The sequence below is a fragment of the Tauraco erythrolophus genome, chromosome 9 (assembly GCF_009769465.1).
Source record: "Tauraco erythrolophus isolate bTauEry1 chromosome 9, bTauEry1.pri, whole genome shotgun sequence".
Lineage (NCBI taxonomy): Eukaryota > Metazoa > Chordata > Aves > Musophagiformes > Musophagidae > Tauraco > Tauraco erythrolophus.
The window spans coordinates 35023656-35050764 of NC_141473.1; the positions used below are offsets into that span (position 1 = coordinate 35023656).

At 49.7% G+C, this 27109-nt stretch overlaps 3 protein-coding genes across 3 annotated transcripts in view; 1 reads left to right on the plus strand and 2 right to left on the minus strand.

The window, feature by feature from the left end:
- The window catches only part of LOC147528265 (uncharacterized), a 33695-nt gene extending 28133 nt beyond the window's left edge, over window positions 1-5562 (minus strand). The window contains exons 1-3 of the mRNA XM_086616854.1: window positions 5529-5562; window positions 4790-4932; window positions 2494-2600 (exon numbers count right to left, since the gene is read on the minus strand). The gene's annotated coding sequence lies outside the window, so the exon portion shown is untranslated. The remainder of the gene's footprint in view (window positions 1-2493; window positions 2601-4789; window positions 4933-5528) is intronic.
- A 284-nt stretch (window positions 5563-5846) lies between these two features.
- Window positions 5847-6588, plus strand: ADO (2-aminoethanethiol dioxygenase). The gene is given in 2 exon segments (XM_086616893.1): window positions 5847-6242; window positions 6244-6588. Coding segments are annotated over 2 exon segments (741 nt in total).
- A 4863-nt stretch (window positions 6589-11451) lies between these two features.
- EGR2 (early growth response 2) lies at window positions 11452-13196 on the minus strand. Its single transcript, XM_086616782.1, has 2 exons — window positions 13019-13196; window positions 11452-12659 (listed from the first exon to the last, which is right to left on the minus strand). Exons 1-2 carry the CDS (start codon window positions 13194-13196, stop codon window positions 11452-11454), a joined length of 1386 nt encoding a protein of 461 aa, XP_086472908.1.
- Window positions 13197-27109: the final 13913 nt, after the last annotated feature.

Consider the following 27109-nt stretch of genomic DNA (forward strand, 5'->3'; position numbering starts at 1 on the left):
TTCCAACTCCCAGGCTCCAACAGAGCAGGATCACAACCTACCCTAGTACAAAAGTGCTTATATACCGCACCTATCTCAAAGCAGGCAAACGCAAACACGGCACCGAGGTCAGTGATAACGGGGGAACAGACAGGAAAGAAGGAAAAGGCTTCCCCTGCAAGGGAGGCAAGGGAGCAGCTTTTCTGATCACTGCCCGGCGACGAGGACACTGCAGAGCCTCCGAACGCTGAGCGGGCCTTTCCCCTGGGTCATATCAGCAAAAGCTGCTCTTGCCATTTGAAAGCCAGCTGCTGCGGGGAGGGCTGAAGGCCAAGGGAGCTGCTTCCAAACAGAGGTGACCTTGCAAGCTTTCTCCCACCCTCCGCTCTCTCTCTGAGCAACCAAACACAACTCTCGGGATTCTCTGAAAAAGGAACACAGAAGGACAAAAAAAAACCCAAGTGTAGTTCGGCACTGATGTAATAGGGGCCGGAGGGGCCTTATGGGTCTGGCAGCCAGTGACAGTGACAGAATTCGAAGGACCTACAGGTTTCAAAAATGGTGGAGAGGGCCACACTCTGAGCCCAAGAAATTGCAACAGCAGGACAGGCTCTGGGTGCTCCACTTCACTGCTAGCCAAGACCTGCCAGGGAGGAGACAAACCCTTCGTGCTAATAAAGCATCAGGACTACAGCCAAGTACGACTCACTCCGTACCAACTATCCCAGGAAACAGATTTCAACTTTCCCAAGAAGTAGTGTCGGCTTTTAAGTTAACTGAAACTTATATTAATAAAACGATAAATGACTTCCATGCATTTTGCTTTTGAATGCACTTATGTAAAATACCAAATTATTTTAATGCAACCAGAGATAAAGATATGCAGGGAAGAAATCACAAGCAAACATACCACATCTTTAACTGTCTTTTCTGCTGTCAGTTAAAAGACTAAAAGTGATGGTCCAAATTACAGTGTTCCACACATTGTAAGATTAACCAGTTAAATCAATTATTCCCATTTATTTCTAATTACATTATTCATAACATAGTATCCATATGCATTCCTGTTGATACTTTATTTTGAAAGTTATGCCAGTAATAAGAAAGAATAACACAGCTTTTTGTGGACTCAAAATTACACTTGCAAAATGAGCTGCGGGTCTTTCATCTCAGTAATTATCAAAAGAAGTCTTTTTTTACCTTCCTGCCTTTAATCTGAGCACTCAGGATTCTGGACACTTCAACATAATTGAATATATTTTTAAGTTTTAGACATAAAGGTCATATTTTTTCCCAATTATACAATCAGATTATCTTTAGAAAACATGGAAGATACATTAAAAACTTAGAAAAGTCGAGTAATAACTCTTTCCACAACCATCAGGAGTTTTCTCCCTCTCCATTTTTTGTCACTGCTGCACACAACTGGCAAAAGTATCGTGCAGCTCCACAGCTGCAGTAGCTAAGAGTGACCCCACACAAGTGGATCTGGCCAGAGATGTCTCCCTGCAAACTACATGCCAAGAAGCGAGTGCATGAAGGGAGGGAAGTTTCTAAGCACACTGGTAAACGTCTTCTTCCTCACACCCCGGATCAGTCCTAGACAGTCAGAGAGTTCAGAAGGAATAAGGCCATGACTAAGTCACAGCACCCATCGCCACGATCTAACTCGGGTGGTGTCAGAGACATGAGCACGGATCTGATTTGCACCAGTGGAAAGCATGAAATCCGTGGAGCTAAACTCAGAAGACCAGAAAGAGGCTCATTATCTCTGCAAATTCATGCACAGGGAGTTGCATGCTGCACAGCCTTTCCTACTCTGAGTCACTCCAACTCCCGCTCTAGGCTGTTCAGTAGCAAACTGTCAATAAAACTCATTAATGATGTGCTTTATATAGAAATAGTGCATTTAACTGAGATGCTACAACAAATGAAGAGTGCAGCGAGGGGTGAATTACGTGGTTAATGGAATACAGCACGCGTGTCAGCAAAGAAGTGGTAAAGGTGGGTGGGAGTCTTAATGTTACATAGATCTGCTTGAAGTTTGGTGTATATATATGAACCTAATTCCCCTTTCGATTTCAGTAGTTATATCTAGCACTCCTCTGTGTTTCTACTGATAAACTCTCTGATGAATAATTGATAACCGACTTTCTTTTACGTAAGCCATTACTGGAGAGCCAGCAAATATTACAGACATGTTTTTTGTCTTCTCTCTTTTTAGCCTTGTTCTCATCTGAATCATGTTTGGCCAGCATTCATATCTATCTCCTTGACTGGTGATGCTACAAAAAAAAAAAAAAAAAAAAAAATACCTTTGCAGAACCAGTGGCAAGAACAGTGCAAAAAGATGTTCTTTGACACAGATTCTTATTTTTTTGCGCTATGTAAACACATCTGCAGCTGTTGGCAACATTATAACAGAGGATGGGTTTTGTACTGTCTGTCCAAGTTCTACACCTGTAAAATATTCTAGCATCATGACACAAGATTTAATTACAGCTACCAACCAACCTTCTAAGCAGGCAGCATTTTCATCCACTCAAGACTGTTGTTTTACCTGATGGCTCCAGGTAATTCTAATTTCTCAAACCAAATTAAGACGATCTGGGAAGCAACCCCTAGAAGAAAGTGAAAACAAGTAAGGGATATTTCACAAACTGGAGGGGAATTGTAACACATAACAGTAACAAAAAAAGCCAAGAAGTTGCAAAACCGTCAATCCCACAGGAGAGTTCAGGTAGAAAGGAGAGGAGCCTAGAAGTTGGGCAGGAGAAAATAGCTGTAACACTTCTGAACACATTCCCTTTTTGTGTGTGTGGAAAACAAACACACATAGCAGGACACTAAAACCGTAACCTGAACCTGACCTCACTCACACTGGTTGTATCATAAAACCACTGGGCTGAACTTTGGTCATTGCATCACCAACTCAAAGCAGCCTCAAAGCCCAGTCAAGCAACTACACTGTGATTGTTTTTTCTTCACGTGCACTCAAAATGGCAGAGGCCAGCTAAGAATATGGCCTTTCACAAGAGAAAACATGTCAACTTAGTTGTCTATTGGCCACACAGCTTTCTTTTCTTTTGAGGTTGTTTTTGGTTGTTGTTTATTTTAATATTACTGCACTGAAAAATGTGTGTGTGATACAGTGTTTAACTGGAACGTTAAGTGCCATGGACATATTTTTGTCTGTACCTGTTAGAAATGGAAATCCATACAGCATTATGAAACATTGAGGATCATAAAGTGATCAGTTATGCAAAATATAAACCTTATCACCAACGTAACGTGGCACCAGGAATGCTCACATAAAGATGTTCTTAAAAACTTAATAAACATCCTTGTACACAGGACGTGTGATTCATGGTTTACAGAGTGATAAGCACTAAATGGTCGAGTAACTCAATATCACCCAGCAAGTCAAGATCAGCCTGCAGTCAGAACTCAGGATCCTAGTTTTCCATGCTGATCTTTCTTAAAACTGCATGTTACTCCAAGCGCACAATGTCCTATCAATACCAAGCATTCCCGTTTCCACAAAACGGCTTACTTTCGTGCTGCACAGAAAAAGAACCAGTGTGTTCAAAAGTAAGCATTCTAGCAATCACTTGCAAACGTAAAATGTACTTGCTGGGGCAGGACACAAACGGATAGCTTAAGCAAATAGAGCGCCAATTTATCGTTATCACTGATAACGATAACTGCCAAAAATTCCAGCCCATACGTCCAGATTTAAATTGACTGTCCCTGCAGAAGGGCTCTGAATAGAAGAGCACACTGAACACAGAGCCTTCCAAATCCCTTGGCTTCGGACAAAATGCCAGGTGCCAATCAACACAGCAGTGGTGGGACTATCGGTGTCCTCAGCCATTTACTCCAACACAGAAAGGCTCACAGGCCGTTAAAGACTCTACCTCTCAACTCGAGACGTCTACCCCTTTATCCTAAGCCTCCTGCCAGGCACAGAAATGTTCACCTGATCTTCACCCCATGCTCCCAACACTGGCACTAGAGACAGAAATTACTTTAAACATCAGTGAGTGAACACGACACAGCTGAAGATTGCAATGCTTTGCAGCTTCAGGTGGAACTCGAAAGCAGCAACTCGAACAAACATCCTCCTCTATGAAGAGGAAGCAATAATGCCATGACCTAAATTTGCATTCTGTGCACCAAACTTATTTATAGAAGGAGGGAAATAGGCTTGGGAAGAGAGATTCAAGTCACCAATTTTTGTTTACAGTATCACTATTTCATCCTTTGCTGGGCCATCACATGCCCACAATATCTGTATCTATTTCTGACTCATGTACAATATTTCAGATTCATGTACATTATGTAAGAATACTATCAGGCCACATACCTTACTTAAGTTTAATGTGTATCTTAAGATTTGAGTTTACCTCTAATCAAGAAAACACATTGGTTTACTTTGTGTTTAAATTATTTTTTTTTAATTTGGTGGGCTGCAGCCACTGGAGTCCTATTTGATTGAGTATTATCATTTGGCTGTGTTTCAGAATCCTAACCAGCTGGGCCTAGACCTGCCGTGGTACTTAGGTGCTGAACACCTGCTTAAATAATTGACCTGTATGAGCCCGTATATTTTCATGATCGGAGCCTAACTTTGTTTAACAAATCCCAGCACCAGTAGGTTAATTTCTGACTTCAAAACCACAGTATTTTTTAGGCATGATCTGCTATGCGCAGTCACGTGTATAAGAAAGAAGGTAATTGGATCGCTGCCACAGATGTATAAATGAAATAAAACGTTGCAGGTAATGCCCTGACAGAATGCACGCTGTACCCTTTTTGTACATCAGCCTGAAACAACCACAGGCCGGCTCCACCAAGCTGGAACTGAGCCAAAAAAACTATCCATCCTTTCTGTCACACGTGGATTCTCCGAGGAGCAGTGTCTGGAACTCCATGCACTCGTTCGATGTTCATCTGCGGTTAAAGATAATGAATTCAGATAGGATCAGACTCAGACGTGACAATACAGAGACACATCACAGACAGCACGTGCCGTGCAGCAGGACCTCGATCCAATACTCCAATGGGAGAGGGCAGTGTCCGAAAGTACGTTAAAATCCGATAAATCTGACAAAATGGCTTAGCTTTAACAAGCAATTAGTGATCAAAAATAAACTGTTTACGTAGCCCGCTATAGGTCCATGACACCGTTCTTGCGCTACCGTGCTCAGCCTTAGATGGCTAAACCACAATCCAAGTAAAAAGTTCCTGCTGCATCTTCTCCTCACCCTCCCACGGCTCTACAGGAGAGAACAAGCGCCACGGGAACTTTTTTTATTACCGCGGCTCCCCCGTCCCCGGCAGGCACGAAGCTGCGCAGACCCCCGGGCGGCTGAGACCGGGAGCGGGGCCGTGCCCGTGCCCGAGCCTCCGCAGCCGGCGGGCGACCACCCACCGCCGCCATCCCTCAGCGCTCCGCCACGGGGGGCCGGGGCTTCCGGAGGGCGCTTCCCGGGACAGAGGCCCTCTCCCGCCGCCCCGCAGGGCTCAGCCCCCCGCCGGCCACTCACCTCCGCCGGCCCTGCTGGGAGTCGTAGTCTCCCTCCTCTTCCCTCCGCCGCCGCCCACGGCTCCGCGCCGCCCCGCAACCCCCGCCGCTCCTCGGGGCTCCGCGGACGCGGATCCCCGAGGAGCGGCGGGGATTGCGGGGCGGCGCGGAGCCGCGGAGGAGCGCGGAGCAGAGGCGCCGACGGACCGGCAGGACTACGAGCCCCGTGGTGCACGGCGGCGCGGGCGCGTCTGCGCGGCCGGAGCAGGGGGAGGAGGCGGAAACGGCGACGGGACCGCCTGCGGCGGCCGGGCGCGGCGGGGCCGGGTGGGTCGCCGCCATGCCCCGGGATAACATGGCCTCCCTGATCCAACGGGTGGCGCGGCAGGCGCGGATCACCTTCCGCAGCCCGGCGGGACCGGCCTTCGGGGAGAACCTGCACCGGCTGCAGCAGCTGCTGGACGAGGTGCGCGCCGAGGACTTACACTTGGCGCCGCGGGGGCCGTCGGCGGCAGCGGCGGCGGGCGGGGGGTTCCCGTGGGCCGGCGCGGTGCCGCCCGTCAGCTACATGCACATCTGCGAGACGGAGAGTTTCAGCATGGGCGTGTTCCTGCTGCGGAGCGGCGCCTGCATCCCGCTGCACGACCACCCGGGCATGAACGGCATGCTGAAGGTGCTCTACGGCACGCTGCGCATCGCCTGCATGGACACGCTGCCCCCCGCCGCCGCCCCGCCGCCCCCCCGCCGCCGCCGCCGGGCCCTGCCACCGCGCCTTGTTCCGCTCCCGCCAGAACTACACGCCGGCCTCCCCGCCGTGCCTGCTCTCGCCGCACACCGACAACCTCCATCAGATCGACGCCGTGGACGGGCCCGCCGCCTTCCTCGACATCCTGGCGCCGCCCTACGACCCCCAGCACGGCCGGGACTGCCACTACTATCGCCTGCTGGAGGGGCCGCCGGCGCCGGCGGCGGGCGCCGAGCCACCGGGGCTGCCGCGGGAGGTGTGGCTGATGGAGACTCCGCAAGCCGCCGACTTCTGGTGCGGGGGCGAACCCTACCCCGGGCCCCGCGTCTGCCTCTGAGGCGGCGGCGGCCGGGGCCCGGCGGCGACCGTTGGGATGGATGGCGCCCCCCGCCCGGCCGGCCTTCCGCCCGGCCCTGCGCCGCCGGGCCCGCCTCACGGACCGGCCTGCCGCAGCCGCGCCGCCCCGGCCCCGGCGGGCAGCACCGTGGGAACCAGAGCTGCGCTTTGCCGGGTGTCCCGTGCCCGGACGGAGGGACCGCGGGTGCTGTCTGGGGCTCCCCGGGAGCGCTGCGAGTCAAAAGGGCTGCCTGGCGGCGTGAGTCGGGGGCAGCAAAGCGCCAGAGCACGTCGGTTTCCTTTGGGCAGCTGGTGGAGGAGTGCCACGGTGACACTTCTGCTCGACTGAACGGCTCGGGGAACAACGCGGCGTCCTGTGTACACAGTTGGGGCTGCGCGTCAGCAAGGGGGTGTCGGGCTCCGGCAGGGAGAGTAAATGCAATAAGCATTGTCGTGGGGTGCCCCGAATTCCCCCAGCGGGGCTCCCACCGCCAGAGTCGGCTGGTGCCCGTGGGCTGGTGGTGCGTGCCCACCCAGCCTGGGCAGGGGGCTGCTTTGGCTGCCGCCTTTGGGAGCTCCGTCATCCAGAGGGAGTCTCGACAAGAGTTGTACCCTGCTAGCAAAAAACAAACCCAGAACTACTCCTGAGCCGGGACACGCTCCTCCAGTGAATGCCAGTGATCCCTAGGGCTGGAGTTAAGGGAATTCCCGCTCTGAAGGGACACTGTCAGGTTCAGAATTGCTTTTTAACAGTTCTTTAAAGCGTTGTGTATAAGATCTCGCTATTGCAACTGAGAATTGCAGAGCACGTCTATGCATATTTCCTTCAGCTAGGGGAAGGAGACTAGTCAGCTGCTAATTAACCTCGCTTGGAACCTCCTGTGCAGCAGTGGCGGACAGTAGCGGAAACTGTGGGCATCTTAAGAGAAAAAACACCTATCCACAGTTGTGTCATGGAAGCTATCCTAGAAACATGACGTATTTGCAAACACGCAGCGCACACACCTAGGTACAGATAAGATTTGACCTGATGTCTTGTCTTTCAAGTTTGGTCTCTGTTTTTATACGGGCAAGTGAACGCTTTGGGCTTTTGAAGCCTTGCCATTCCTCTCTTTATACTATTTATAAAGACTACTTTTTCGTAAGGCTTGTAAGTAAACGTAGTGTAGAAGAGACACCGCAAATTTCGCCTTGCTGTGATGCAAGCAGCCTGGAGATGCAGTTTGTCCATGGCAGGGGATGCGGTCTGTCTAACAAGGGAGAAACTTTTTCTAGAGGTGAAATAACTCCGTCTGTACTGCAGGGACTCGTCCCCTGCCCACTCATCCTAACACGCACTTCGCACCAGACCCTGGCCGGGGTAGCCTTGGCCCTCTTGGTCACCATGTGGGAATTTGAGTAAGAAAACACTACTTACCAACCTCCTAAACGATGCACCAACCTGCTCCAGAAATCATTCCACAACTGACTTTAATTTTTCTTTGTGTATTTATAAAAGCAGACTTGTTTTTCCTGTACAGTGGTTTGTATGTGTGAATTTTGAAATTATTCTGATCCGGCCTTGCTTTTTTTTTTGTTTTGGTTTTTTTTTTGCCTGCGAAAGAATGAATGTAAAATACAGTCAGCATTATGCATGCACAGATTAATTCTTTTGCAAGGAAAAATTGGTGGAAATTATTTTAGGCGATTTCCATTTATTCTTACAGCACTTTAAAGTGTCTGATATTTCTGCAGCTGGCTTACCTGTTTTTCCTGGAATTCCCCTGCAGCTCAGTGTTAGTTAATGTGCAACAATTCTCTATCGAATGTGGTCATTAACTATAACGCAATGCCTCCCTGTGTTACAGCCTGTTTCTAACTCTCCGATGCTAATGAAGACCATGGTCCTTATTCAGAAGTCCACAAAGAAGATAGCGTGGTGCGTGCAAACAGTTGTACTGGAAAAACAAACTGCGACAAAGAACGTTTTTTATCTCATCTGCTCTGTCCTCCCCTTAGGTCTTTCTGCTTGGTTTTTAATTTTTTCTCTCCATGTGTAAAACCCAGTCAAGATGTTTAATGGGATAGGACTTTAATACATCTTTCTGTAGAGGACAGCATGGTCCCTTACACTGTGGAGTGTTAACAACCATGGCAAAACATTTTTCTCTTTTTTTTTAATAAAGGTGTTAGCATCAAAGTATTAAAGCTGGGAAAAATAGCAAAGAAAACCTGAGATTAAAGAAAAGCCTCTTTGTGTAACTTCTTGCTTACTTGGTAATTGAAACTGACTTCATATGTTCTGGATATCCGTAAGCAGAAGGTTTAAGTCTGTAATGCCGTTCCTTCTCTCTGCAGTCTGGTTATTGTGTTTTCACAGCAGCAAAATTACTGTTATTGCTGAATTATAGATTAAATACAGGATATCTCACCACTGACCAGTCATTACTTTCCTTCTCAAGTACGACAGTCTTCAGCCAAGTCTGGTACAGAGCGCAGGTTTCTCTTGCCTAACAGTCTGAGTGGTGCGACTGGCCTTTCTTTGAAAGGTGATGCTTAACGCTGGGTTCTCAGCCCAGGTCTTCCTCCGATGTCCCGCAGACAAATCCAGGCACATGCAGTGTTGCCACTTTGGAAGCTGGCCGTTACTGTAAGGCAAAGGCGTGGGTTTGGGATGGCGGATACTGTTGCACAACATCAGATTCTCTTGTAGCTGTACGCTAGTCATCGGCCCTTTCCTTAAATCGGCTCATTTACAATTTCTGTGTTCTTCATCTAGTTTTGCTTTTGACGAAGATTGGTTTTAATCTTGTGGCACAGCTGCAGACAGTAGTTTGGAGAGTGTGAGTGGAGCCTTGGATTGTGTGCCTGGGTAGCTGAGATCCCAGTTTTGCTCAGGATGCTCTGGCTGCAACTGAGCTGTGGTTATCTGAGGCCGTGGCAGTACCTCTGGGAGCCCAGCAAGCTGAGAGCACTGGATCCCTGGTCACCTCCCCGTACCTTAGCTCATCGATGCCAACCGAGAAGGCCACGGCTCCTGTGTGACATCCCTCCGGCAGCAGGCCGTGGTCTCTTTTGGTGACCAGGAGCACAGGGGATCAGGTGGCAAAGCTGCAGCCCACCAAGAGATGCAGCAGGCGACGGGAAGGCTTACTTGTGCTGCTAAGGTGGACGGTGGTGACTGTGGTGGCTCTGGAGCTGGTGTCGTTCTGTGGCATCTTCATCCTGCACAGACTGGTCCGTGCCCAGCTTTGGAAGCCTTCGCATCTGATTGAAAATCAGCCACTTCGCTTCAGCTACCACTGACCACCTTTCCCAAGAGAAGAGCAGGTGCTCCAAAAGCCAGTGCCAGTTCCAGAAGACAGGGAGCAGGGCGTTTCAGACAGAAAAGGCAGGTGCCACTGGGGCTTCGCACAGCGGAACCCGGCACCGAGGCAAGCAGAGGCTGGGAGCCGCTGGACAAGGGCTTTGCCCCCTCTCCCTGCGGTGCTGGGCTGCGGCGTTAGCGGCGCGGCTCATCCTGCACGGCTCACCTGCGCGGTGCGGGCCGTACCGCGGATCTCTGCTGCAGCGGGGCGAGTCCGCGGGGCCGGTACGGCCCTGCACCGACGGCAGGACCCGAGGGTGGGCCCCGGCGGGGCCAGGCCGGGATAACATCTTAAAAAAACATAATCAAAATAGGTTAAAAAAAAGAGAGCGCGATGTTGCGGCCAGATGAGTTCAGCAGAAAAAGCCCGGCTGTGCCGCGGGGGTGGGCACCGCCGCCCCCGGGCCCCCGCGGAGCCCCCCGAGAGCGGGCGCGGCGCCGCCCGCGCAGCCTGGCGCCGCCGGGAGCCGCTTTCCCCGAGCGGCGGCCGTCGGGGCGGCGGTACCCACTTTTCCGGAGCCCACTCGGGAGGTTGCCTGGGGCAGATCGTAACCGCGGAACAAAAACAGAAAGTGAGTCAAAAAAACCCACCCCGCTCCCCGGTTAATATTAGCCCGTCTCTCGTCTCCGAGGGAAATCCCCGGGTGTTTGTATGCCGGGGCCGGAGCCGCTGGTTTTCCGCGCCGGGGCGTTGCGGCTCGCCCCGCAGCCTCCCGCCGCCGGGGTCCGGAGCGGCCCGAGGACGGGCGGGAGGCGCCCCCTCGCCCGGGCCCGGCCAGGCAACCTACGGAAATAAAAGTGTCAATTTAGCATAATTAAGAGATTTATTTGTCGTCTTTTATAAACGTTGTAAGCACCGACCCTATTGTCGAAAAGTTTATTTACAGAATGGCCAGAAAGAAACCCTCTCTCCTTCCAGCTCCCGTTAGTGGTTGTGAATTATTCGTGTTATCTGCTGCGCGCCGGGTCCCGGCGGACAACGGGCGTCGGTTCCAGCCAGAGTATTTACATCCCGTCCCAAGTCCTACTACAAACGTAACACTTTCAAGTCACCAAAATGAAAAAGAAACAAAACCAAACCAAAACCAAAACCCCAAACCAGTGCGTACAAAAATATAGTCTCTAAAAAAAAAAAAAAATCCCAATATTAATAGGCAGAAATGTACAGCCATACTAAAACCAGGGAGGGAAAACTTCCCGGTCTCGGCGTCGCCGCTGTCGTCGGAGCGGATCGGTAAGGCACCCCCCCCACATGCAGACAGGGGACCGGGCTCTACACCACACAAGGCACCAAGGACACCTCACCACGACGGCACTGCATGCATCCATCCTCCCGCCGCAGCCCCTATGTACACCCGCCGGCCCGGCCCGCCCCGGCCCGGCCCGCTCCGCTCCGGCCCGGGGGAGCCCCGCGGCGCCGCCAGGTGCTCATCGCGCCCCGCCGGGCTCCGCTCCGCGCCCCGCCGCGCTCGGCGGCGGCTCAGCGGCTCAGCGCTGGGTCCTGCGCGCCCCGCGCCGTCAGGGCGTCCGCGTCCGCGCCGCGCAGGGGGCCAGGGCGGCCGCGCCGCTCCCGCCGCCGGGCTGCGGGCACCCGCCGGCGGCGGCGGCAGCTCCTTTGCGTTCCTTCTGGCGCAGGTGGATCTTGGTGTGCCGCTTCCTCTCGTCGGAGCGGGCGAACTTCCTGCCGCAGAAGTCGCAGGCGAAGGGCTTCTCGCCGGTGTGCGTGCGGATGTGGGTGGTGAGGTGGTCGCTGCGGCTGAAGTTCCGCATGCAGATGCGGCACTGGAAGGGCTTGTGGCCCGTGTGGATGCGGATGTGCCGGGTGAGCTCGTCGGAGCGGGAGAAGCGGCGGTCGCAGCCCTCGGCGGGGCAGGGGTAGGGCCGCTCGTGGACCGGCGTCTTGCTGGGCCGGTTGGGGTACTTGCGGGGCCGCAGGATGGGCCGCAGCGGCAGGTGGTGCGGGCTGTAGGCGCCGGCGGGCAGCCGGGCGCCCGCGCCCTCGCCCCCGCCGCCGCCGGGAGCACTGCCGGGGGCGGCGCCCGCTGGGGGCGCCCCCATGGTGAAGTTGCGGATGGTGGAGAGCGGCGTGAGGGGCGGCGGGACGCGGAGCGAGTCGAGGGGGCAGGGGAAAGGCTTGCGGTCGGGGCCGGCGTGCAGCTCCCGCTGGCACTGGGGCGGCGGGAAGAAGCCGCCGTACTCGGGGATCATGGTAAAGAGCCCGCCGTCGGCCGCCGCCGCCTTCGGGGAGGGGTAGGAGGGCGGCGGAGGGAAAGGCAGCGCCCCGCCGCCGGCGGCGGGCAGGAAGGCCGAGGAGGGGTCCTGCGGGTACAGGTCGCCGCAGCCCGAGTAGGGCGGCGGCGGCGGCGAGTAGAGGTGCTCCAGGTCGGCCGGCTGGCCCTGCGCCATGGTGCAGCCGAGGGCCCCGGCCAGCGGGTTGGGGGAGGCGGCGGAGGCGGCGGTGGCCGAGGAGGAGGCGGAGGAGGCGGCGGAGGCGGCGGAGGAGGCGGCGGAGGAGGGCGTGCTGACCCCCTGCAGGATCCCCGCGCTCACGATGTTGATGATGCCCTCGGGGTAGCAGCCGGCGCCGGGGTACTGCGGGTCGATGGAGAATTTGCCCATGTACGTGAACGTCTGGTTGCGGGAGGCCGGGGCGCTGGGCGCGAAGCCGCCACCGTAGGGCAGGTCCAGAGCCCGCTTGTCGCCCATGTCCACGTTGATCATGCCGTCTAGGGGGGCAAGGAGCCGGTCAGCCCTCCGCGCCGCCGCCCGCCGGGCGCCCCGGCACCGGTCCCAGTCCCAGCCGCCGCCCGGTCCGGCCCGGCCCGGCGCGGGGCTGCGGCGCGCACATGTTGCGCTCCGGCTGCGGGGGTCTCCGCGCCGGCCCCAACTTTTCGCCCTGAGCCGAGCGCGGAGGCGGGGCTGGCACGGGGGGCGCCGGGGGCCCCGGCTGGGCGGCGGGCGAGCCCCGGGGGACCGCGGCCCCGTCCCAGTCCGCCCCCCGCCCGCCCGCCCTCCGCCCCGCCAACCTGCTGCCCTCCACGGGCGGCCCGGCCCGCACCTGCGCGGCCGCGCGGGGTCCGCTTACCTCCAGCCACACCGCTCATCTGGTCAAACGGCCCTGCCAGGTCGGCATTGGGGAAGATCGCGACCGAAGTTGGCAGCGCGGCGGAGATGTCATCCGCGGGGTAAATGCCCTCGGGGAGCTGGTGCACGAACCCGCCGAGGGTCACCGGGATCTTGTCCACCGCCTTGGCGGTCATCATGGGGGCAGCGGGGCGGCCGGGGGAGCGGCGCTCCCGGCCGGCGGGGAGGCGGGGGAGAGGAGGGGGCGCTTCCCCCTGCCTCCCACTACCAGCGCGGGGGGACCGCGGGGAGCCGGCGCGGCGCGCGGGGAGGCATGTGCGGGCGGGCGGCCGCCCCGTCGCGGCGATGCGGTGCGGTGCCCCGGGAGAGCCGCGCTCCCGCCGCAGCTCGCGCTGGAGGACAAGTCTGGCGGTAAGTATTTATGGGGGCCCCCTGAATGCCCGGGACGTCACTGCCCATATAAGGACTGAGGAACGGGGCCCGGCGGTCACGTGGGCGCCCGCGTGCAGGACCCGCCGCCCCGCGCCCGCCCCGACACCCCCCCCCCCTCGCCCCCCCCACGCACCCCACTCCGCGCGCCGCGCCTCGCGGGGGCGGCCCCGCCCCGCCCCGGCCCCGCGCGGCCCCCGCCGCCGCGCGCCGCACCGCCCAGGGGGGTATTCCGGTGGCGGGGCCCTTGTCCTAAAAAGGCGAGGATCCGGCCCCGCCCCGCTTCTCCTTTTTAGGCCTCGTTCCGGAAAATTTTAAAAAGCTCGGAAAAGCAGAGGAGGTCCCGGGGCCGCCCCGCCGGACCCCGCTCACTTTCTCAGCAGCCCTTAACCGCACGGCGGCGGCGGGTCAGAAACAGCCGCATTCACGGAATCCGACTTCTCCTTTTTTTTTTTTTTAAAAAAAAAAAAATCTTTCTTTTTTTTTTTTTTTTTTTCTGAATTACGGATGGAAAGAGCCGCCGAGCAGAAGCGAGCGCGTCGCTGCTTTTTTTGGAAAGTGTCTGATCTATATATACCGTCGCGAAAACGGAACCGCCTGCTCCGCCGTCGGTGGGTTGTTATTGTACCGACGGGTGCAACCGGGGACGGGACGGGACGGGGGCGACGGGGAGGCACGAGTGCCCTCCCGCCCCCACCCCGTTCCGTCCGCGCCGCCCCCTCCCCTGCTCCGAGCAACCTCTTGCTTTTGATGCCGTGTCCCAGCTTCCCGAAGCCTCAGTACCACTTCCACTCCCGTTTTTGCTTTTCTTCCCTATGATCTCCTCCATAATGAGGGTATCAAACCAAAGAGTGCTTAAATTCTAGCTTTTTTTTTTTTTTTTTCCCCAAAGAACTAAAAATAACGTCCCCTGTGCCTTCCTTCCCAGGAGAAGCCAATCCTTCGTATGCCGTTCCCAAGCTCCAAGCTTGCAGCCCCTACATCTTCTTGCTGATGAGGGTGTCAGATGTAATTATTTTTGAAAGCTGTATCCCATGCTATGTTCATGTCACTAATCTCATTACTTAGGAATATTTCATCTCAGGGCTGGTTATTCCTGCATTTAGGAAAGCGACTCTCACATATGGTCTGTAGCATGCAAAGCCCTTTTTCAGTGGTCTACAGAAAAAAAAACACCACTGACAACCCGAGCAGCAGCAACATATGAGAGATGTTACAAAGCACACTCCTGTTCCAAAGCAACAAGCCAGAGAATACACAGGAAGGATAAAAACTCTTCACTTCCACTTTTACCTGCAGATATCAGCATTTACTGGTTTTAGTACATTAGAGCATGCAGCATAGAAGTGTGGCGTGCTCAGGTGTCCCTATGGCACGTTAACTTACCTCTGCCTCCGGTCCCAAACGCTGTGACAGGGCATCTGTTTCCCAGGCCCCTCTTTATCCCTGCAACAACTGACACCCCAGCTGAGAAAGGCGCTCTCAGTTGCTCCATTTTTGGTTTGCTGCCTTTGGTGATGCTCCAGGTTCACTACTTGTCCAGTCACCGCAGAGCTCAGGATAGACAGGAGTATGCCTGAAAAGTAAGTTTTAGGGGCGTTTGTCATCCTCGCTAAGGAACAGTAGGCATAAACCTAGATATTTTCCTTCACGGGTGATCAGGGAAGTGTGCATGGTAATTAGTAAATATACAATACTTAGTGGTTTTTTAACGTAGAATGTGTTACCAGTCCTTTCTGGCGCTTAACATACAGCCAATACAGTTTGGCGTGTGAGATTTAGTTGAAAGAAAGCTCGTGTTCAATTTCAGTCGGATTCTAGATATTTTCGTTTAAAAAAAACCCATCTCAATTTAAAAGTTAAATTGTGACAGAGAGAGAGAGACAGGTTCTGGGAAATTTGACTGAGAAGTAGGAGCAATTGTATTGTACCTTTCCATTACAGCCGAGCTATAATTGGTCTAATCGCTACTATGAAAGAACAAAATATTGGAATCTGTTGGTGCAGTGGGGCAAGTTACTTTACATCAATTTGAGAAACAGGTAACACTAAGTATAGTATCCTCCCTACCACAAAAAGTCACAGATGTATCAGCTACAGGTTTTAGGGATACTCTGTTAACATCTTCCTGTATTTTTTGGAACTACCATGTGGCTACTGATGACACTAAATCATAATGCACACAGGAGAAAGAAGAACCAAGGTTTCGCTTCCCACCTTAACCTCCTCATGTCTCAATTCCACCTTTGAGCTAACCGGGCGAATTTAGTCTTCTTCCACTATGGAGAAGGATTCAGTGAAAGACTGACACAAATAAAATTTAATGTACCTTCTGGCTAACTTCACCTAAGAAATACTGCTATTAGTTGACTTTGTTGGTTAATTTTAAAAGGCTTCTAAAGAATGGGGTAAATTCTGCCTGATTTCCAGCCTTTACACAGACAATCAAGTCACTTGGCTTCTCTCAATGGGAGCTTTGAATGGCAGCAGGATCTGGTGCAAGGCAAGATGGGAACGGAGTTAATGCTTGGTCTTCAGAAAGATGTTGACAGATGAAACTCAAACGTTTCTGGTCCCTTTTCAGATATTCTTGCTGTAGTGCTTTGCATGTGCTTTGTTCCTTTGATCCCCGTTTGGCTGATTATACCAGACTCCAAGGGTTAGACGGTCCAGCTCGCACTGACGTCAATAAGCCTTACGTGCAAAAAATCCTACTGATTCCTGTGGTTCTTATAAACCATGTGGTTTCATATGACGGACAGATTGCGGGTGTAAATTGCCAAAGCCCCACCGCACCAAGAGAGGAGCTGTGCCTCGTACACGCATGACATATCTGACTGGATATAGTGCTAACTGAGGAGGGTTCAGAGCCGAAGGGCCAAACTTCTCTATTATTTCAAATTTCTTTGAAACCAGTTCCCTTTGGATTTATCATGTTTGTTCTTTTGACAAGGTGCTAGCTGACGTTGCACTGGATATATTTTCCTGCAGTTTTTCTCTACTACAAGGACCTGAGACAGGAGCTGTAGAAATAAAATTGTCCTTGCCTCGATACTTGAGCTTTAGAGTGGCTGAGGAAGAAAAGGCAGCTCATCATCCCTGGAGCTGGCAGCACCATTTAACCAGCTTAACATCACACCCTTGAGTCATCCCTCCAGGGGGTTACTATGCTGTTGTAGCAAAACTCAACTGACCTTGTGTGCTAACAGCAGCAATGCTAGTAGGCCTGCTTGGGAAACACACCCTGCTACTTCCACTGTCCACCTTGCTGCTTTTGGAAATGTTAAGGTGGCCCCAGCTCAGCAGGTGCCCTCAAGAGTGAGGAATCAGCTGAGAGCAAGGACTTTTTTCTGGATAGGAGGTGAGTGACCCTGTCCTCTGACAACAGCAAGGGACATCTGTCCTAAGTCTGGGCTAGATTCAGGTTGGGGCCATTATGTTTCACCTAAAAGAGAAGTTCTTCTCTCCAAAGTTCTCTCAGAGTTTCATAAACTTGCCCCCTTTCACTGAGGGTAGAGAGATCTGGCATGTTCTCACAGGAAGAAATGCTGGTTTACTTATACCTTTTGTTTTGCTAGGGGTGTCTGCTGGGTTCCCAGGCTGCAGGCAAAAGCCGCTTCCCTTAAATCTACCGCTCGCAGGCCTGATACAGGCTCTCAGCCTGTGCTGGGCAGTCACTGAAACCTGGTACCCAGCCAGGGAAACCTGCTGTAAACATGAACCTACAGAAAACAGCTGCCTGACTGCTGGCATGCTCGGGGAAGGGGATGGTTAAAGAGTGGAGGAGAAGGCATCCCAGCCTGCCCTTAATTACAGTACCGTGAAACCACACTCTGCGGTTTTCAGCCAAGGCTGCTTGTTGTCTTAGGATGAATGCCTGCAAATTTGAAATAAGTAAACGACTTTATTGTGAGGATTTGGCTCAGGAGAGCCTTAGCAGCATCCTGAAGGGTTATTTAAATGTCAATAGCATTTTCTAATTCGGGCTATAGGAATTAAACAGACCCGTGTGGAATCAGCAAGTTAGTAGTTTCAGTTTGTGCAGCTGTAAACAAGTACGTGTGACAGGGAAAACTTCCAGTCAAATAAAAGCAACAACAAACTTGTTTGCCCAAAACCTATTCTTGTTATTAAATGCGCATAACATTTCCTGGATATTTCCGTTTCTAGCGTACGTATTCAATCCGTAGTCCAGCCTCTGCTCACCCCTTTCTTTACTCACCCAATACCCGAAGGAAAGGACGTTCCCCACCGCCGCGGGATGGGAGCGGGGAGCGTGTGTGGGCTCCACTGCCCTCTCCTGGGGGAAGACGCTCCCGGGAGCCGGCTAGGAGCCGGCAGCCGAGCAGAAAGCAGTGCGCTGGGCTGAGTGCTGCTGGTGTGTCACCGCATAGCAGCACCCCTAAACCTTTACACCACAGCCGTGTTACCTATAGAGAGACCAAAGTATAGCCCAGAGATCCCGGCCAGGGCAGCAGGGCTGCCTGGTGGCCGTCCTACAGGCTGTGACCCCCCCATAGCCCCAAAGGTGTCAGGACGGAGACTGCATAGCCCAGAGAGGTGCCAGGAGCAAGCCACAGAGGGAGTGTCCTTGCCAAAAGGCTAAAATATCAGCTCTGCATGAAGCTTGCTTTGGGAAAAACAAAGAAACAAAGAAGTTGCCTCTCATAACAGGGAAAATAACTTGGATACACATATCATTCATGTGACAAGACTCTCGAGATAATGATGACTGTTTCTGAATAACGATAGTCTGACTGCAAAGCTCTGCTTTCCAGTCTTTTCTCCTGAAACCAGTTTCACTTACCCTGTGTTTCCTGCTCTAATGCGTCTCCTCTGCTTTGTGTAAATACTGCCTTGTCCCATGGCTGTACTGGGCCTTTAGTCCAGAGAGACACTAATCGAGCACATCCCTTCACGATGCAAGTGGCCTTCTTCCTTGAAGAACTGAAATAAAATAATTATAGCAAGTGTCACATTTTCAGCGCTTCTGTTGGTCCCATTACCTACTGTTTGAGTACTTAGAGAGCTTGTCACAAGTCTTTCCAAACATACTCAGTTTATAGGAAACAGTGCCTTCAGAACCGAGTAGGGCTTTTTATCCTCAGCTGAGGAGTAAGGTCATGTACGGCATCTCTTCAGCAGACCAGGAGGGAAAGTAAAACTCTGGCACCATTTTCCAAGCAGTCTTCTGAGTAAAGAAGCAGAAGAGCTCTGTGGGGTTTCTCAGAAACTTCCCACCCCTCCAGGGAAGCTGGAGCCATTCACAGGATTTCTAGATTGCCAAGAACTCGTTTGCGTTTGCCCTGTCTATGCGCCACTTCTCAGAACCTGTTTCCATTTATGTCTCATTTCTCTGTGCTTTGGTCTTAAACCAGTCTGCCTTGAGCCCTGGAAACCCTCAACCCTTTGCTCTGGGTAAGTCAGTCTAAGTGTGGTTCTGGCTTTTCCTTAGTTTTTATCATCATTTATTTTCTGCTCCCGAGGGCATGTCTACATGCTCCAGTCTCACCAGAAGACCATCCTGACTGTGAACTCCTGAAGAGAAGTGTTCAGGTTAATTTTCAGCAAAGTTACCCAATGGATGGCGTTCTGCCAGGAACTGCTGGTAAAGTTTATTGGAGCAGAGATTTTTATTTTTTTTTTTAAATCCCACAAGAGATTAAAATAAACAACATGTTTTGCTTTAAAATTTCTAAGGCCAGATCTTCAAGCAGTGTAAATTAGCATAAGTTTTCTGATGCTATAACCCCTACAATCTGAGTGAAAGTCAGAATTGGGCATGATTTTATTCAAGGTTTGGTTACTTTTCAAGGCTAAAGCTCAAACTTCTCCTGAGGGTGGGCATGGTCCTTTTTGTTCTGTATTTGGGCTGCTTCCACCTGTTTTGCAGGAGTTAGTTTCTATCTTTGATTCGTTTTCTTTGCTGCGATGTATTGTCCTTGTTCTTTCACCTCCCCTCTCATTCATGTGTCTCCCTACTCTCTATTGTCCAACCTTTTCAGCTCTCTTTTTCCTCTCTTACCCCTCCTGCCTTTCCTCTTCCTTGGTAGTTCCTTTTCCTTCCCCCTTATCTCAGCAATTGCTGCCAACAGCTATATTTGGAATAGAGTGGGAACAAGCTATTCTTGTGACTTTACTTTGAAATAACTGAGAGGAGCAGATGATTTTCTTTGAACAAATAGAGGATACATCGAGGAGAAGGCAGGCTAGTAAAGTCAAAATTACATTGTTAGGGAATACCTGCCCAACAGGTTCGTCTTTCCCGACTCTCAGGATAACTTAACCAGCTCTTAGTTCTTGTTTGCTCTGTTTTAGCTTTAAATCCTCCTTTTGTACAATATTCTTCTCTCCAGGGTAGTAACCTGAGGTCCTAACAAGGCCTAACTCATCACCACAATGTCTCGGGACTCACATATCAAGGGGAATGACTGCCACCTAAAATCTCAGATGCCAGAATTAGCTGAAACAGGATATATACTTGTTTAACACTTGAACTCAATGCCGCTGTATCTTCTGGTGTAGTCACAAGATACTGTTATAGAGTCCCACTTGTATGGGCTAGCACAGCACTATGCTGGGAGGAACAATTTCCTATTGAGCAATATGATTTCTCCATGTCCTCTCACATTAACTCGTTCTCATCACCACCTGTTCCTCATCACCCCTGCCATTTAAACTGCTGTAAGCAACACATTAACAAAGCCAGCGAGAACCAGAGCTACATGAACAGGACAGCACAGAACGTATTTCTCCCTATCTCCCATATTTCTGTGTTTATACAATTAACTCCCACATTGGCAAACTAAACAAGAAATGAGGCCAAATGAGAAATTCAGCATCATGGCTTAGCATTTTGTGCCTGTGCCAGAAGAGACCCAAGTCTATCTGTCTGCTCCCAGGTGAAGGCGGTTCTATTAAAATCGTACTGCTGTACGTGAGTTTGTGTGTGCAACTGCTTCATACAGGGAAAGGTACATGAAATTACATGCAGATACATGCAGGGACAAGCTCTTTCCTTGCAGGTTAAATGTCCAAAGGAGGGATGGCTGCTCAACGAGAAGCTAGAAGGAAATGATTCTTCCATCCATCGATGACTTCCTGGGATTTTATAAAGCAGCTAGCACAAACGGTCAGGCTGACATTGGGCTTCCACAGTTGTCTCTGCAATAATTGTTAATACATTGTTTGACAACAGAATACACGCCCATACCAGTGTCTTAGGAGGGCAACGCTGACAGAGCTCTAATGTTTTTCTATCAGACCATCTAATAGAAAAACAGATCAGTCTTCAAGCAAACAGACTCTTTTCCATGTCCACACTACTACTACTGCCACCACACTGCAGATCTTGAACGTGCCATATTGAACAGGGGCTAAGCAAAGGCAAGAAGGAATGATCCAGGCTAAGAAGCGATATCTACTTTCAGTCCTACCACTAATCCCCAACAGAGACTGCCAAGTGTCTCTTTGGGCTTCCGTCCCTTAAAACCGAGCGCAATGAAATATGGTGTATGCTGCAGACAAAACAATATAATAACGTTTCATACTGAATTAAACACAAGTGCAATGGCTAAGAATATTTCATCAGTATCAGATGAGTTTTTGCAATTTTGTGCTCCCATGGAAAGAGAATATTTTTATTTATGTGTTCCCAACCTTAGGTCAACAGACAAATGAACTTTGATGTATTTGGAGAACATTCGTAAATCCACGGTGAACTCAGAGAGGATGTAGCCCTCTGCTGTTACCTCTCATCCCCTGTCCCATCCTCACCATGCTGACAACTTGCAGCTTTCCTCTCAGCCTCTTTGACTCCACATGCTCAGTACAGCTGAATAACACAACTGCAAAGAGCATCTGAAAAATAATCTTTAGGTTTAAGGCTCCCAGAGCACTACATGGGGCACAGACCTGGGTCAGCCTGCTGAAGAGGGAGCTAGCCCACAGCTGGATGGCCACAAGCAAGTCTGCACTCACTGGCCCAGAGACCAGAAACTGCTTCCTCGGCTCTCAGGAGTGCCAAGGTGCCTTTACTTTTTATTATTGAGCAGATGGAGATGTGACTAAGGCTTGGCTGCATCTAAGCCATAACTAAGCCCCACTGAGATTTGCAAAATAGCCTTTCCCCAGCCTCCTTGGTCTGGACTAGCTGAGAAGGTGAGCGTTTTCTGAGCCTTTCTACCACCACTCAGAACAGAGGTTTTATACCCAGAGTTAGAGTCCTTGCCCACACTGTGTGACGTGCTGGATTCAGCCTCTTTTCTGCCTGAATGCAGCAGAGCCCATTTCTTCCACCTTGTAGGATGATGCCCAAAACCATGTTTCAGTCATTCTGGGACCTGCCTGTGTCTTTCTGATGCAGACTTTGAGCCTTACATGAAGTGAGCCAGCTGGACTGGCTCTGCCGCGGAGGTCAGGGTACCTACCTGGAAGAGAGCCAAGATCCAGTAGGAAGATGCAGCTGCTGTCCCAGTTTCCACACTCTAGCTTCGAGTGGGTCGCAAGGAGCTGACAGGCTGTGCATCTGGAGGAGGGTTAACGAGAAAACTTTAAATGCTGCATAATGATTATCAATTTGCAGTTACAACCACAACCTGCAAGTACTTTCCAGGCATCCAAGGAGAGACAATCACTGTTGCCTTAACGCACAAAGGACATGGGAAGAAAAGGTGCAAACAGATGAGGTTTTTCACTTTTATCCATAAGAAATATGAAGAAACAGGAAGTATTCACCCTGTGATGTACAACAGACTTTCCTTAAAGCTAGGATGAATAATCACCATATCATAAACCCCGTCTTGTGATTCAGGACAACACTTGTGCTGGAGCACACTAAAACCACCAAGTCTGCAGCACGCCCAGAGAGACTGACCAGGGCTGCCATGGAGTTTGCAGGCTTCTGATAAGAACACTTACTGTAACACGATTTAAAGTTGACAACATGTCTAAAAACACACACAATGTCAGAGAGGGAATGAAATGTTGCTTCCCTCTCTCCCCCCCAACCTCATTACAGGCTAAGGAAAAATAATGTATGGAGAATAATACTTCACCATCTAAAGAGTTTTTCTGGTTTCTAAATCTAGTGAAGAGTCATTGTGTATTTTGACAGAAAAATGAATCAAAATAATAAAGTGAATACAAAATTATATTGCTGTCAATAATTTAATTTACACAAAATAGCACTGTGACATGGTAATTGTTATATATGATGCAGCATTCAGTATAATATTTGGAGAATGCATTATAGAAAGTCAACATTTAACTACTAAAATCAACTTACATAATCAAAGCTGTCAGGGAATCTTTACAGTTTTATATTAATTTGAATGTAATTTACTATAGAGGTGTCATTCTTAGAGGTGCTTACAATAGTTAATGATCTCTGCATTTCCATTATAAAATCCTATTTTCAAAGGTTTATAACTTGGTCTTAAGAACTCTCAGCCCTCCGGCGCATTTTCCTTTTCCTTACAAAAACTATGTTAGACGTTTTAAACTCTTCTCTCAGAGCAGAAAGTGTGGTTACTTTCAAAATTCATTTTGAGGGTTTGCTGATTTGCTGTTTGCTACCTAGGGATCTCAGAAAAAGCAAGGTTCTTCACAGCAGAAGACATTACGGTTACATTCTTTTCTTCTGCTTTCCTGAGTATTTCACCCCTCAGACCATTCTTCTTGCTGAAGCATCTTCCAATATTGCATCCAAACCTTTTCTGCATCGTTCCTTCTCTCCTTCCTATGTTGCTGCCATCAAGCTTTCTTCCAGGTCTGTTTCCTCATCTCAGACTTTTGACTCCTGGCTCTGTTCTGTGTCTTCTCACAGATGTCCTTGGCAGTTGTGACTTCCACCACATCCATCAGTTAATGGGCTCTCCTGGCTGCATATTTCCTCAGCCTCACCCTTTTTTTCAAGCCGCAGCCCTAATTCACTTTTCCAACTCATCAGAAGTCCAACTATTTGTTTTGCTTTGTAAAGTACATTTCTCTCCCTGATCTTACAGGCTCGATTCATATCAGACATTACCTGTCAACCTACCTAGACCTGCTCTGGTGGTTAACTGGTAATTTTCAGTTTATCAGCCACAGAAACTACACTGCCTTGAGACACTAAAGCTTTTTCCCCCCCAGTCCAGGCAGTAGGACACTGCAAACTGACTGTCCACAAACACATTGTTATAGATCATTTCCAAAACCAGAATATGAAAGGCAAATTTTCAACATAAAGCTATTGTCCATAATAAAAGCGAAGAGCTATTGCCTTGTCTGCTGCGGTAGACCTCTTGCAGTTCATGGGTCTCATTTTCCCAAATCCTGCTCAGATTCACTTTTTTTCCATCCATGCCAATTCATTGTCATTTTGGATCCCCTAGCCCGTAGCTTTCCGTAACCTCAGTGTTATTAGACCAGACATATTTGAGCCAACATGCACAACTGTATCCAAAACCTAAATCATCGCTACCATGTAAACATCCAGATTTACACAGAAGTAGTTTTGTAACTTGTCCAGGATCTCTTTTATTTTCCATGTAAGGAGAAGAGCTTTTTAAAGCATTTGTGATGCCATTAAAGCATTTGTGATGTCATTTTGTCTTTATGTGGCCGCTTTTGTCTAGTGCTAACAACACTTCTTTCTTCTTTCCCTTTTTTCATCATTGCCATTTTCCTTGTGTGAAAAATGGATGTATTACTTTGTAATAATTCAATGATGTCACAAATAAGATGAGAATCTCCCTTCCCTTATGCATATTGAGAACAGATCTGTAGTTTCCGAGAAAAAAAAACAAACTGTTGCTTACATATCACATTACTGGAGCTGGAAAGCCATTTCACAGGCATGATGTTTTGATGATGGACTTGATTCAATAAAAATGTGGTCATATTTAGACTGGATAGAACTGGTGACTGACTCAGCGAGGTGGCTTAGCTCTGCAACTAGGGCAGATAACAATGAGAAAGACAACACTGGCAGTATTCTGTTTGATCCTTCAAATTCATAATTTAGTGGTACAAAGGAACTCTAGAAATCACTTCTCCCCCTACCCCCAGTGGATATTCAGCTGGACACAAGCGGGATGAGTGTCTGGATAAATTACATTCTATAGAAGCATTTGACACACTTGAGATCTTTATTCTGGTTTCAGAAAAAAGTGCTAAAGACTGGCTGTAGCAAGGACTACTGCCTGAAAGTTTCCGGATGTTATTTCATCATTCTTTGTGTTGAGAAAACAGAACTAGAAGTTGAAACTTTAAACTTGTTAGAGACTGTGTGGATCTCTTCTCGCACAGAATGAATGGGACCTGACAGGCACAGGACCTTAGAGGACGTTCTTCCAGACTGGATGACAATTCTTGCATTTTCACTGCCCCCCACAGAAAAATCTGCCAGACCGGTTTATCTCCATTCAATATTTTTACTCCTTGAATCTCAATGAAGAGGTTTTCCTCTGATGTAGGTAGTGCTGCCCGCTCTCCCGAGGTTGACGCCCACTTCATTCAAGTATTCCTAGTGCAGCAGGGATGTTAGTGGCTACTGGCTTGCAGCCAACATCCCACACATTTCCTCCACAGCAAAAATGCCTTAATTCTGACCCACTGCCTTTCAAGTAGATAGTGAAAAAAAAATCAGTCACAAAGAGCTTTGCTTTTATCTGTATTTCTCCTTCAGAAAGATCTGAAAAAAAATCAGACATTGTCCTTTTCTTTTCTTTTTCAAGGTCCACAGTCAGCAAGGGTGAGGTTTAGTGCTGCTGTTAGAGCTTGAGCCCAAAACGGAGCTGAAGGCATTCAGACGGTGGTGCTTATAGATTTGGCTAAAGGGAGTTTGCCAGAAGGGTGACTGCGGAGGGGGGTGGACGACGTTGCCTGCCATTCTGCCAGCAGCCGCATCCAGCACCTCCTCTGCTCAGCATCAATTCTGCACACCATTCCTCCTGAATCAGTTCAACTGTCACCTACTGTAGGAGCCCGTGTTTTTCAGGCAGGGTACTGAAAAAAGATCAGAAAGGGCAGCAGCTTTTGTTTCCCAGCTGAGTTTTCCATCCTCAGCACAGATACGAAGAATACTGCTGATGTTACCTGATAGCTGTGAGGCAGTATGTTCCAAGCCTGGCATCTGAATGGGCAAGAAGAAAACGTACATGCTCGAAAACTGGGCATAGAACTGGCATGTTACAGGCCTGGCACAGCCACCACTACTGAATTTGAATTGTGACAAATTATGCAATACGTGTGCGTTCTTAGACCCACAAAAGCCAAACACGTGCATGGCTTTAAGACCAGTGCGTGGAAGAAAGGATGTAATGGAACAAAGCTGCCTGTTTCATGACTCCAATGCACATAACCCTAAGGGAAAACAGCACAGACAAACAGGACTCACATTTGTTAGCCTAGCCAAGCCGAGGTGAGGAGAGGAGAGGTACACTGATGTTCACAGGGGAATGTGGAGCCCAGAATTACAATCTGATGTACTAGGAGGGCTAGAATCAGAAGCCAGGCAGAAGAAAAAGTTTGGCAAACCATTTAGTTGATTTCCATTGGTGCTGTCAGGATGAAAGAAAGATAAACTACCCTCCAAGTTAACAAGTTATGTAGTCAGAAACATTTGAAGGAAGAGGTTAAGAAACAAACATGAATCAAAAAGGTATGGGGAAAGAAAACCCCAAAGAAAACAACAGTCTGGGAAAAATCACCAATAAGTGCAAGGTAGATGGCCAAATCTTCTGATATAGGCACAAAGATAATCTACTTTGTTCAGGAGAACAAGAAAGTCTGGATGACTAGAAATAAGAAAGATGATGAAAACAGAAAGAAAGGAATTAATAAAATAAACCATTATGCTGACCTTGCGTGAATAAAGTTTCAAAGACTGCACACATGCTAATCTGAAGAGCAGGATGGCTAGGAGTTTGGAGACAATTAAAAAATTTCACTCCTTGATACGAGGGATAAAGGTAGAATTTGAATGGAGATTAGATGTATTTAGTACTGTTCCAGCAGATTATGATCTTGGAAAAATTACATGGAAACGGATGTTGCAATATACTGAATTTAAGGGGAATTGCAAAATGTACGGATGAACTCGAGAAACAAAACTAAAATAGTAAAAGAACATAGGTTAAAATACAAGCTGCAGAAAACTGACAGCAGGAATGATTTCAGAAAAAAAGAGGATAGGTAAATTGGATAAAACAGAGGAAAAGGCTGGCACCCATCATCGCCATGACACTTGCATTATATCTCACTTCCAAGTGGAGAGTCCAATTTGGGAGAAGGCAAGAAGCAGAATATTCTCTTCATAGGGAAAAAAGGCTTCTTTCTTTTGCAAGTTCCTGTGTCAGTAGCCATTTTATGGGGCTGCCAATCATGGCAAATCAACTGAAAAGCCAGATCATTTTCTAAAGCGTCTACCTTCCTAGAGAAAGATTTTAAAGTTGACTGTGTACAATCCAGCTGCTGCTTTTAATCTTTCCCTGACAACAGTAGTTGTTTTATTACTTCGACAGTCATTTTTAGCCCATGAATAGTACCACAGTCCTTGTAAGATAGGAAAATTCTTTTGATCTACAATTTCATAAGGTTTAGCAATGGACAAAGGATTTTTCCGGTATACTTGATCACACACTTGCTGGAGTTGAGGCTTAGAGTCAATAAAAAGGCACTG